Source organism: Cupressus sempervirens, chromosome 5 (assembly GCF_028749045.1).
Source record: "Cupressus sempervirens isolate cs-2001-9-10 chromosome 5, ASM2874904v1, whole genome shotgun sequence".
Taxonomy (NCBI): Eukaryota; Viridiplantae; Streptophyta; class Pinopsida; order Cupressales; family Cupressaceae; genus Cupressus; species Cupressus sempervirens.
The window spans coordinates 936962821-936975796 of record NC_143122.1 but is presented as its reverse complement, the minus strand read 5'-3'; the positions used below and the strand labels follow the sequence as shown (position 1 = coordinate 936975796).

Genomic DNA, 12976 nt, shown 5'->3' with positions numbered 1-12976 from the left:
TCACCCACTTTAGCAAGTTCATGTCTCCCACAAACTTATCATCACTTGTCCTTTTCATTGCGATTATCTCTAATATTATCATTCCATAACTACAAACATCTCCCTTTAAAGAAAAAACCCTATCGAATCCATAGTTTGCAATCAACTTATTTCATTTTTTTAAAGCTCGTATAGGAAAACAACAATATCAATGTTTAAAGGCAAGAGCCTACAACGCAACGGTAAATTGTGAGCCTCTCATCAGGGAAGTCTTGGATTTGAATCTACTCAAGATTAACAAATAATAATAATTAATGTTAACAATAATAAGTAATCTAGGCTTTGGTCAATTACCCATATAAAACATATAAATAAATAATATCAATTGTTTAAAGAAATTCCAAAATTTTAGCTTTTCCTAGAGCATATATCCAATCAACCATTTAAATATGAACATTGTTGTACTTAGTGAATCTATGGAGTTTATAGTATTTAAATGGGACATGTCATAATCAAGCACAAGGGTTGTCATGTTGGAATCTAGGAGCACATTGCTAGGTTTTGAACCACAATGCATCATGAATTATTTATAGAGGACAATAATGATGTAGGTCAAACTCGAAGACCCATCTCCCATCCACTAACATGTGTCTCAGAGACAAAGACACGTCTCCATTAGTCAAGGCATCTTCAAACACTTCCCAATGTACATAGTTCTTTTAGTTGTCAACCTCTATCATATTTGAAGTCTATAAACCCAAAATTGGCGTCTCATGTTGGAAAACTTGGGGGAAAATGTATTAAAAAGCAAAAAAGGATTTCAAATATATAAAATAATCTTGAAAAATCTTTCATTTTGTTAGTTCGGATGATACAAAAATCCATATGAAATTATAGTAATTGAATTTAGAACAATGTAGACTTTTTGAGAGGGGCATAAATAGTTGTATGACTAAATTTTTGTCTTTGTAATGGCTTAAAGAGAAATTGTCTTTGCTATTTACAATTCTTGTATGCTTAATTTACTATCTTATTTTTAAAGTTTTATGTCATGGTGTTTTAATAAAAAGCATGTAATTTTATATTTGAATATTGTTCACATGGTAAGTATTGAAAGGTGGAAGGGTGTTACTTCTGAGCACTATATTGTTTTGAAGAAGAGTCCTCTCAGGTTGCTATTGAGGATAAACTTATGCCTGATTCTTGTCCTCCTTTGGATGTTGTTTTGGCTCAACCCTATACTTTTGTCAAGAGTCAGGTTGGTGTTGATTTTGTTGAGGTCATTAGTTTTGGTCCTCTCGTTGGTGTTTCTCTTGATCGTTTGATGATTGACCTCTCTTTGACAGTCCCTAATTCTAGAGGTCATGCGCTGGTTAGTTCTTCATCACCTTCTCGGTCTTCTACTAGCCCAATTTCTTTTGCTAGACCCATTTTGTCAACGACTCATTTCATGTCTTCTTTTATTTATGTTATACATACCACTCTTGTTGGCCCTTGGATTTTTATTTGCCCTCACAAGGAGAGGGTTTTCAATATTGAATTTGTTCTCTTGGCAAGGTGTTGTTGCTAAGGTGGAAGAGGGTTGGATTACAGTTAAAAGAATGAAATCAAGATCTCCTTGACCTTCTTTTGATATGACCCTTTATTCCCATAAGGGCAAGATAAAAGGGAATTCATTGTTGTTGTTTTCAGTTACATGTTGGTGTTGCTTGTCTTTTCTTTTCTTGCAGCTTTTACTTTTCAGGGGGGTGCTAGTTGGTTTGTCCTCCTTTTTTCTATCTTGTTCCACCCAATGAGTAGTCTTGAAAATCTTTAGCTTTGGGGTTTCAAGTCCCTCTCTACCCTGATTTGTACAAGGTTTTGAGAGCCTTTCAAAACCTATTTTTCAAGTAATCAAAAACTATTGGAAAGTCAAATAATGGCTTAGGATAAGCTATAAGAGGACATGATTTTTGAAAGATTTGAATTCTTCCATCTAAGAACAATATGTGAAATCTTGTTGACTTATCTCATGTAAAATAAAGGCTTTCACCTTTATTTAATATAATTTACATTCAGTTGAAAATCAAAAATAAGTGCTAAGAAAATATCTTTTAATTTTCTCAAGTTATTTTATTTTATTCCTTGTTGTATAACGTTTTTAGTATATATAGTGTATTTGTTGTGTACATAACGACTTCTTGTAATGTTTCATCTTTTGATTATCTTTTCTCTAACACGTTCTCCCAGGCAAAAAATATTTTCTACCATTGCTTTTGTTTGAAAATTTGTCAACAAATTAGTATTACCTATAGATGTATCTTTTAATTATAAATATTTACTATTGCATATTACCTTTTGAGTATGTATTATTTTTTAATTATTTATGTTAATAATTAACATACTCATGCCATTTACTTTGGAAGGTCACTTTGAGGTGTTTTCTTATTTTGACTTGTCGTTCCTTAATCACCTCTACAACCATGACCTTATTTACATTCCTTTTTTTCTGCACCATTCCTTGGGAAATAATGTTGGATGTAGCTAAGGCCAATAGTAGTGTGAAGAATTACACAATTCTTCATCAAGTTTTGGTATACTGTCTTTATAATTTTCACCTTACACTCTACCCTCTATAGTCTATCTTTGTCCAACATGCCTACATTGTTGCTTCCCTACCCTCGGTTTATCCTACACCCAAGGCTAGCATATTACCGCCTCTAGTTTAGGGAAGAATCGTTGCCATAAAAACCCGTGGTTGAAAGCTTTACAAGACCGTCAATGCACTTCTTTGTCCAAGTCTCTTGAAACGCCCAAGAAGAAAAAATTCACTACACCTAACCCAGAGAACATGTCTCCCAATTAGGCTAAAACAAACACCTACCAGGTGGACTTTGATTTCAAGATTATGAAGGGAACTAGCAACCATCCACATTCATCCAAAATTGTTGCTAAAAAAGGGGGTAACTGAAAGAAACGTGTGGATGTTTGACCTCTGATGACTCAAATGATATGGAGAGCACTGATGTGAAGGATATGAATAATGTGGTTTCCTCCTCTCATATTTCTAAAACTATAAATAAAACACCTCTCAATTCTAATATGGAGATAAAGTCTACTCCTCTCTCCCCTCCGCCTATGAATGACAATATTATTGTGGAGGTTCCTACTGAGGAGATTTTGAGTGCTTTGAAGGCCCTTGGTGGCATAATTGGGAAAATTAAAGATGATATTGCAAGTATCGATGTTGCTTTGCAAAATTTGAAGTCTGAGTTTGCTAGGATTGACAAAAGACTAGAGGATGTTAGCTACTTCACCCTTGAGGTTATGAACAACTATGCAACCACCCTCTTCCTTTTGCAGGAGGATGTGAAGGGCGAGGACTTAGCGACGAAAGATGATTGTAAGGAACTAGTTCCTCACTAAAGAATGTGCTAGGGAATAGTTGTACAATATCCCCCCTTCGAAGAAAGATTAATGCTTGCTACTAATTCTTCAATTTTTCAGTCGGTTGGATCTTAGTTTTAAGCTTTATGTTTCTAGGTTGATTATGATTAAAGACTTAGCTTTAAATGGCCCTACATGACTAAGCTCGAATACTTCTATTTCACAAAGTAACTCTTCCAGTATGGATGGTACTCTTTTTGCTTTCAACATGTTGTTAATGGTAATCTGCTTATAATTTGTTTGGATAATTACACTATGGGTCAAAACCCTTGTTTCATTGCTGCTAATATCAAAAACATACTCACACCATTACATATGATCAAGCCTCTTGATCTAATAATTAATTTTCAGTTATTTGTTCTCTGATAAATTCTTATCATAGTCCAATAGATATTAAAATACTCATATTTTCTTTTTTGATGGGTAAAAGGCTGTGGCCAAATAATTTTTTTAGATAAATATAATATCTTTATACCTTTGTACATTGTGGACACCGAGAGGAAAGGGCAGAGTCAAGAAAGCCTCTAGTATAGCCCAAAACTCTCGAGTTTGGTTTCCTAATCAGACATCAAAATCCCCTTGTCAATACATGGTCTCATTTGTCAATTATCAGATTGGCTATACATTAACTGCTTATGAACTTCTATTCCATTCCTTCCTGCAAAAAATTTGGGTTGTTCCAGCTAAAGACCAATTGGTAATAGCACAATCTGTGAATGATTGAAAGAATATTAACCTAAGTGAGTTTGTATTACCATAGGAATGATAGAGCTAGAGCCACATTACCTAAGTGAGTTTATATTACCATAGGAATGATAGAGCTAGAGCCACAATCAAGATTACCCATACTCCTATTCATAACAGACCTCTGAATTTCTTATACCTCAAAGATGTACTAATCTGAATGAGTAAGTTGAAACAAACAAATTAAATATTATCAGTCCTGATCATATAATGAAAGAGCTGAATATCTCTTCTCCACATGAGTAAATATCTGTAATTACTTTTCATCATCTGTAAATTTACCTACCTTTTCCCATCACAGAAAAAGAGTATGCCATGTAATCAAAAATTCACAACCTTCTTAAAAGATTTTAAAGATGACACAACATGAATGGACCATAACACCATTTTTAGTAACTCTACCTTCTAAAGAGTACTCAATTCTTGTTTTAAGAAGTAAATATAATGAATCTAACTGTAGCTGATATCCTTTTCCACGGAACTAAAAATAATGCAGATAAGCCAAAATATGTCACAATCCTAACCCGCTGAGAGATAAAACACCATACATTCTCTTAAGATTAGCTACTGGTAGTGCCTACTGCATAACAAAGTTAACTGCCCAGATGCCATTTTAACAGCCTGTATTATTGTTTTCATTATGAAATGCTAAAAGCTAAGTCATCAGAGCAGACCGACTAAACCAAAAGCATCAGACTATCCCTAATGCATACATGATTTCTATATAACAGAAATTGAACATGTAACAGATTTTCATCAAATGTTAGTAATGGACCATATATATATATATGCCTATATCTATTGCTTATATGTGATTCTGTGTACCCCAATACCTATAAATCTCTGATTTTTCAGTTGTAAATGTGTTTATTCATTCAGAAATAAATGCTTCCTGGTATTCAATCACTATCCTTCAAATTTTACTTTCATGTTTGAAATTCATACCATAGAAATGAATATTTTATCTAATTCAGATACTTTAAAAATTATCAAAAGATATGTAGGAGTCTATGTAATCTACTAAACACATTTAACATTTCCATCTAGCTTCATTAACAACTATATATTATGTCCATCGCTTAACAAAATATATTGTTATTACCATAGTACTGTTACCCTTATCAGGATTTAGCAGTAAAGTTGAAACACAGCATACCCATTCAAACCCCAAAATGGCCCGTTAAATATATTCTAGGACCTATACTGCCACACTATCAATACACTGAGGAAGAGTCTTTATCTGCAAATATAAATTTCTACAAGTACTAAACCAATTCAATCCTTCCTAAAAATCATAATTTTTAGCTACCCCTCCTAGTTGCTTTGTTGGACACACAGGCTAAGCCCCTCAATCTCCCTTGCTGGGATATTTTACTCCTCTACTCCGTCTGCGGTAATATATTCCTCCAACCAGTTCCGATTAAATTGCCTCCTCATTGGAAAATAATGCATTAGGAAATCCAGGTTCCGCTCAATCGCAAACCTTTGTGCCTAGAACCTTGCCATTTCCTTTGAACACAGGATTGGGTACATGATAACTGGTCGATTCCTTATCATTAACATATCATAATACTCCAGATGGAAAATAGTGAGGTTTATTCTTATATTCACCATTATTCTGTACAGGTTTCCCAAAATTTCTTCAATAAAATATTCCTTGCAAAGCCTAGCAATATCTGCTTAGTTGTTGTATATATGCATTGCTATAGCAATGAGAATCATGGGAATAATCTCACAGATTTGTATTATTTAAAATTATAAATGTTTACTATTTCATATTACTTTGTTGAGTATATACTGTTTTTAAAATTATTACATTCTGTTAGAAGTTGTAATCTTTCCTTGGTGTATTTATAAACCAAGGTTAGAACTCCTTTCTTTATTGTTGTAATATATTAGGATATAAGCCAAGGTATCTTAATATATTTCTTTTTTGTCCTTTTTCCACTACATCTTATTTTGTCATCTAGTGGAATATGTGAGGATAAATATGTATTGTAATTTCTAATTTTAGATTATTCCTCCTTAAGAGGAATCTCACACTTGGCCTCACACACATATGAATGGTGGCATTCATAGACATGGGAGTTACATTCTAACTCCTCTCTCTCATCTCTATTTAAGAGATGACCCTCTTCTCTCATTTAACAATGAGGTTTCTTCCTCTTCTCAAATATTGTATGAGCATTGCTCTCTATCTCTCTCTCTCTTCCTTCTTAGGCTTTTCATGCCTCATTCATAATGTCACAAGGGGTTTTCTTTGCTTTCCCCTTTCCAAATATCTTGTCTCATGGTGTTGGAGCTTGAAGCTTTCTCTCTCCTATTTTATGGTAATATCTTTTCATGCATTTACTCACTTAGATTCTTTCCTGGTATTGTTTATTTACAGATTTTTTTTTCCATTTCTAACACATTCAATTAAACCTCTTGGTCTAATAATTAATTTAAGTAAATTTTATCTCCGATAAATTCTTATCATAATCCAATAAATATAAAAGTAGATCACACTCCCCTTGAAGAGTTGCAGGCAAGAAAGAGCCATTACAACTATTTAAAGCGCATTTTGTGCTTCTTGGAATCTGGAATAAAACAACGATCCAACACACCAATCACTTGCAAACTCCAACAATAATACAAATCAAGAAAGCTAATTGTTCGAACAACTTCACCAAATACCTGTTAATAGATAAGAGTTTCCAGATATTACCTCGACTAGTTGATTTTCAAGGTATTAAAAAACTAGAATACGTTGACAAATTTATTTACATAGGTAGCAACACAAATCTCAAGCCTATAATCTGCAAGGCATCATAAAATTCTAGAAAACACTTCAGTGTAATACACAGTTGGAAAACTTCAACTCCCTAATTTACCACGTAAGTATGAAACAGAAGTACCATCGATCAATTGATCTATCACTGATGAGAGGACTTCGTGTATGTATTAAGACTGGTCTCTACTTTCACCCTGCAAATGCGAAAGTGAATGTTCATGTGCAGATCAAATTCTTTACTGTCTGCTTGGCTGAAGTCATGTGAATAAAGAAAAGTTTTTGTTGTAAATCAGAAGATTAATTTATGTTATAAGGGCTAGAGTAAAGATTAAAAAGCACAGTATCAAGTCATGATGAGCTGATTACAGAAAAAAAAAAATTAAGCATACAAAGATGTCTAGATGCTTATTTGCTGGAACATAAGCATAACACAGGATACCAGAAATCAGATTTGACAAAGGCAATAGAAAGGATGGCCCTGTCAATATCAGTTAAAGACCATGCTTTCTTGTAAGTGCAGCTACAATTCGTTGTAAACTTTTGATCTCTGCAGTCCTTTGTCCAAGTTCCTTTTTTAGTCTTTCATTTTCTTTCAAGTGAATACAACCATTGCATTTTTTCTCCAAATCATTCTGCATCAAATTTTCCTGATTTGTGTTTTTCTCATACTTTGTTTTCTTTTTCTTGTGGAAAGTCTCTTCTGTGTCAGACTTAGAAATATTGTTACCGATATCACTAGGATTACTTCTTGTTACAATAGGATCAATACTGAAACTAGGCAGCTGAGAAATCGGAGCTTCCTCATCTACAACATTCATCTTACGTACACGGATGTTCACTTTTGGCCCTTTTTTTGATCCTCTTTTGTGGAACCATACACATTTCTGAGGGTGACCATAAGAGTCCTGTGAATTCAAGTGAACAGACTTTAAGAAAATAATGTCACTGAATAACGTGTAAGTAATCAAATGAAAATAAATATAACTCTTCAACCAATCCTTACCAATATATAAGTAAACATCTTAAGAAAAATAGAGTTGCTATAACTACTCTATATAAACATTAAGTAGAGTGAATAATCAAAATATGCCACAAATGTTTTGCAGATAAACATAATGAGCGAGAGGTATAAAACATAAGTACAACATCTCGAAAGCATCGCGGTATGTTATAAACGTATTGACAAATAACTTTTCACATTGAGAGCGATAGCATGTGTTGATGTGAGCTTTGTGACCACTTCAACATGCAGGATGAAACAATAAATATCAAATCCTCTCTTGAAAAAGGAAGCTTAGATGCTAAACAATGTATATAATTGTGTGATCAACTAGGCCAACCTCAAGGTTCCTTCTTATCGTGGACTCAACTCAGTTGTGTGATGTGATATGTTGGGCAAAACAAAGGGGCTTTCAATGTTCATTCAATAGATATCAATTTTGCAAATGTGAATGGTTTAGCAATTATGGTCTTTCACCTACTTCCAATGAAACAGATTGAAAATAGCAATGGGTTTAGAAGAATAATCTAACTCTATAATGCATGACAATGATGATGGTAGGTAACACTTTAACCAGTCCTTGCTTTGCCTAAACAACTATGCTAAGGATGATGCTTGTTTCTAAGGATGTGGGGATGATATTTAAATTGTCAATACTCATTCAAATAAACAATGATGGCGTAATCCAAATGAATATCTCCAGTTCAAGTTAGATATATGCAATACCAATACTTACAATCAGAAAGTGCCGAAAGGTATGAACAACTGTTTCACCAGTAATCATCATTCAACAATATATTCCATTCATCTACTTCTACTTAACGTGAAATGAAATCCTACATTGAGGAAATGTAAAACCATGCAATACTCCAAAATAATAAAAATAATCCACCATGGATACAAACAATGACTGAATTTTTTTGGCAATATTATTGCAACGATCTCTCTAAGTCTCTCTTTACAAATGACAAGGCCTTGCCTTCTATAGGTGTTCCAAGTACAATGAGTGGCCAAGATCAATTTAAGATCAAGGGCCAAGATTAAGCAAACACGACCCTAATTAGGGTTTTCCCTAAGTTACCATGGTTCGTCCCTAGAACACCCGGACCTGCTGAAGTTCAAACTGGTTCGAAGTTCGGGTCTGGGTCGCAGTCCGGTTCGGGCAAGGTTCTAATTTTTGCCTGCTGGTTTGATCTGGTTCGAACTAAGTATGAACCCGGATGAAGGAGGCCAAAAAAATTGAACCAAGTTCGAACCACATGCTTTTTGGGCCCCCGCGGATGGCAATAAAGTGTTCTTTTTGAAAAATTGATTAAGTTGTTGGTGTCCACAACCGTAAAAGATTGTTATGAAATGCTTTTAGTGGCTTCTCATTGTCACTTTTTGAAGAATTTGATGCCAACACATTGTTGCTGCTGCTGATCCCATTGGCCTTAGCTCTATTGCTGAGTCAACTAATGCCAAAGAAGAAGAAAACGAAGTAGAAAAAGATGAATATGAAGAAGAAGATATAGATTGAAGAACTTAGAATATTAATAGATTTTTATTCCATTAGTCGAACAATGAACATGAAACAATGATACTTGAACTTGATGCTACAATTTATTTTTAATGTTTTGAATCTTTAATGTTGAACTATACGATGGCATGAGCACTATGACTATATAATGGCAAGATCACTATGATTACAAGTTTATGGTGTTTTTATTAAATGTGTTTATGCTACTGTGCTACATTCTAATTTTAACTCATGCTTGATAAATATGTATATATACATATTTTTTTAATAATTTTTATATGTTTTGTACTAACAATCCCAAATTAACCCAAACCCCTTTCCAAAATTTTGACAATCTTGCAAACCGGCTCTTGAACTTTGAACCGAACCTGAACCGGTAACTTAGGGTTTTCCCTAACTACTACTAACAATCATTAAATGTTGTCCAGTAACATACAAGTGCCACCTTGTGGGCCAATAATAAATTTACATTGCCTTTATAAACCTATAAGAAAATAGGTTGGGTAGAACCATTGAGTCGGTTTCACACGTACACTTGGCATGACCTAATTGGTTGATTTTGGACATGTGGAACTGGCCACTCTAATTGGTTTAAGATGAGTGAGCGTCACCTTAGCATGCTTATCTTGTGCACTTAATGATTAGCCCTAGATTGATGTTGACGGCCCAGATTCCCAAATTGCTTCATCTTTATAAGTTCTCTCTTTGGAGTTCTTCACCCTCAAACCTTTCTCATTGAAATGTTCACGAACTTGTACTTGTACCAATATCTCTGCAATAATCCAACTGGCTCTCACACAATCTGTGCTAAAGAATTGATTTATTGATTTTTTGTTCTTGAGGATTTGCAATTTTGATACAATAATATAGCAGCAAACTAGAAGATTTTACAATAATACTTTCAACTTAAATATTTAGATATTACATAGGGAATATACAACTGAAAATTTCCAGATTTCAATATCAACTTAGATACTGAGTATTTTCACAAAATACCAACAACCCAGTTGATAAAATATCCCCTATTACCTAAATCAACAATACCTAAAAAAATTAGAAGTTGCAATCCATGAACTTACAGGTAAGACATGCCTTGAAACCGTTTGAAATGAAGTCTAGCAGCAGCAAATGAATTCTCCAACAAACAAATGCAACTGCAAATATGTAAAACGTTGCTTCCAAAGTGCAAATAGAAAATAACACCTAGCAGAAAATATAAAAGGGTGCTCAACCAACTCCAAATTAACCAGCACCCAACCGCTTCTTAGCAACAAAGATAACCTATGCTCCACGGGGATGCATTTTCGGCCCTTTTATGCCCATCCCCGTATCGGCTACGAAATGGGAACGCGGGTACCTATTTCCGCCATCCCTTGCGACGTCCCGAATTGGGGAAAAAGTTATCGTCCCCGAAACTCCCAAATTTTTTTGCTAGGAAATGGGGGTACGAAATCCTGTACTAGGGACTCTGTTCCCGTCCCTCAACTGTCCCCTTTGGCTGACACCTTTCCCTTTTTCCCAGCCACTGATAGCTAAGTTAAAAGCCCAAAAAAAAAAATTTATTATTTTTTCAATTCTGCTAGGGCCCCACATGGATGTTGGAGGTTTCTAAAATAAGGGAACCCTAATGTGGCTTCAAATAACAAGAGGTAAATACTAAAAGAGCATTGTTCATTTGGAGTTGTTTGCAAGTTGGGAAGAGGAAGAGGAAAACAACAACAAAAGAGGAGTGCATTTTGGAGGTGCAAGAGAAGGTTTTGCCTTCATTTCTACTTCATTCCTGGTATTTTTTAATTATTTTTTTGTTTGATTCAAACTTTATTGTTGTTTGTTGTCATTTTTCAATTTTTCCAATGACATAGAGAGGGCATGTTGAATAGAACATTGAAATGATTTTTTTTTTTCCATAACTTGCAGCAGTATAAAACATTGTAAAATACAAAGGCAAATACATGAGCAGCAGTGAGAATGAGGGAAGTAGTGATAGCATAGATGTTGCCATGCAAGAAACTCAAGTGTCACATTTACAAAGACCAAGAAAAAGACCTAGGGTAGCCATGGATGATGAGCCTAATATAGATGTCCCTATGGAAGATGCAATGCCTAATCCATTTGAGTGCCCTTCCAAAGCCCTAAAAAAATATGCCAAAGGCCCATTCAACCCCAAGAAACCTCTCCTACAATTTGCCACAAAAGTAGACAACAATAAGAAGAAAAATTCGGGGGGTAGTAGGGAATTAAAGTGTCATATATGTAAGAAGCGTTATTTTGAAAGCTACACAAGAGTATTGTCATTTTTCATGGATAGGTGGGCAACGGGTCAAAGGTTGCAAAAAAAATAAGAATGATGAAAAACTTGAGGCCAATAGGTTGTATGTGGAGGGGGAGTTATTGAAATCTAGGGCTCCTACAGGTAGCACACCCACACTCTCATTCACTCTCACACTCACTCCCACTAGCACTGCTAGTAAAGGGAAGGGAAAGGCCAAGAGAGATACCAATGTGGCTGATTTATTTAACATACAAGCACAAGAGAGAGCTGAAGAGTTCATTGGCAGATTTCTTGTTGCTCATGGCGTACCATACCATGTTTCTCGTTCCTCATTCTATAAAAAAATGTGCAAAGATATTTATGTTGTCGGTCCCTCATTTGTACCACCAGAAGAGACTAAATTACGCACCACTATCCTTAACAAAGAGTACTCAAAAGTAAACATTTTGATGGAGGATATGAGACAAACATGGATGACTGATGGATGTTCTATCATCATGGATGGTTGGACCGATATCAAACATCGGCCACTCATCAATCTTATTGTCACTAGTACAGTAGGGGCCTATTTTCTTAGAGCCATTGATTGCTCGAGAAAAAAGAAGGATGCATCCTTCCAATTTCAGATTTTGAAGGATTCTATAGAAGAGGTAGGGGCTTCAAATGTTGTGCAATTAGTCACTGATTCAGCCCGAGTGCGTAAATCAGCTGGATTGATTGTAGAGAGCACCTATAGAAAAAAAAAGTTGGACCCCATGTGTACATGCATTGAATAACACACCTTGAAGGACTTTGGGAAAATTGATTCGATAAAGACTTTGGTGTCTGAGGCTAGAGACGTGCAAATGTTTATTTGCAATCATCACACATCTCTTGCATTATTTAGGACATTTTCCAAAAAAGAATTTCTCAAGCTTGTGGAGACTTGATATGCTAGCTACTTCATTTTGTTAGAGAGGATGCTTCAGGTCCAAGAGGCCTTACAATCCATGGTGGTCAATGCAGAGTGGAATAGATGGCATGAATCAAGCACCCCGGATGGAAGACTTGTCAGACGAAGAATCCTGGATGAGAACTGGTGGACCACAATGAGGTAAGGAACTTAAATAATTGACATCATAATTGTTATTGTTGATTTAATAAAAACATTTCTGATCTAAGCACTTGCTGATTTTTTTAACATATGATGTTTCTCACTTCCAATTTTCTTTCATTTGCAGATACATTTGCTCCTTCATTGACCCTTTTGTGCAGGTCATTAGA

The 12976-nt window shown here is 34.9% G+C and overlaps 1 protein-coding gene across 1 annotated transcript in view; it reads right to left on the bottom strand.

The window, feature by feature from the left end:
• Positions 1-6800: 6800 nt before the first annotated feature.
• Positions 6801-12976, bottom strand: part of LOC149559029 (small RNA degrading nuclease 1-like) — a 139089-nt gene continuing 132913 nt past the window's right edge. The window contains exon 12 of the mRNA XM_089832987.1: positions 6801-7827. Coding sequence (XP_089689113.1) covers positions 7414-7827 — 414 coding nt within the window. The 3' untranslated portion in view covers positions 6801-7413. The remainder of the gene's footprint in view (positions 7828-12976) is intronic.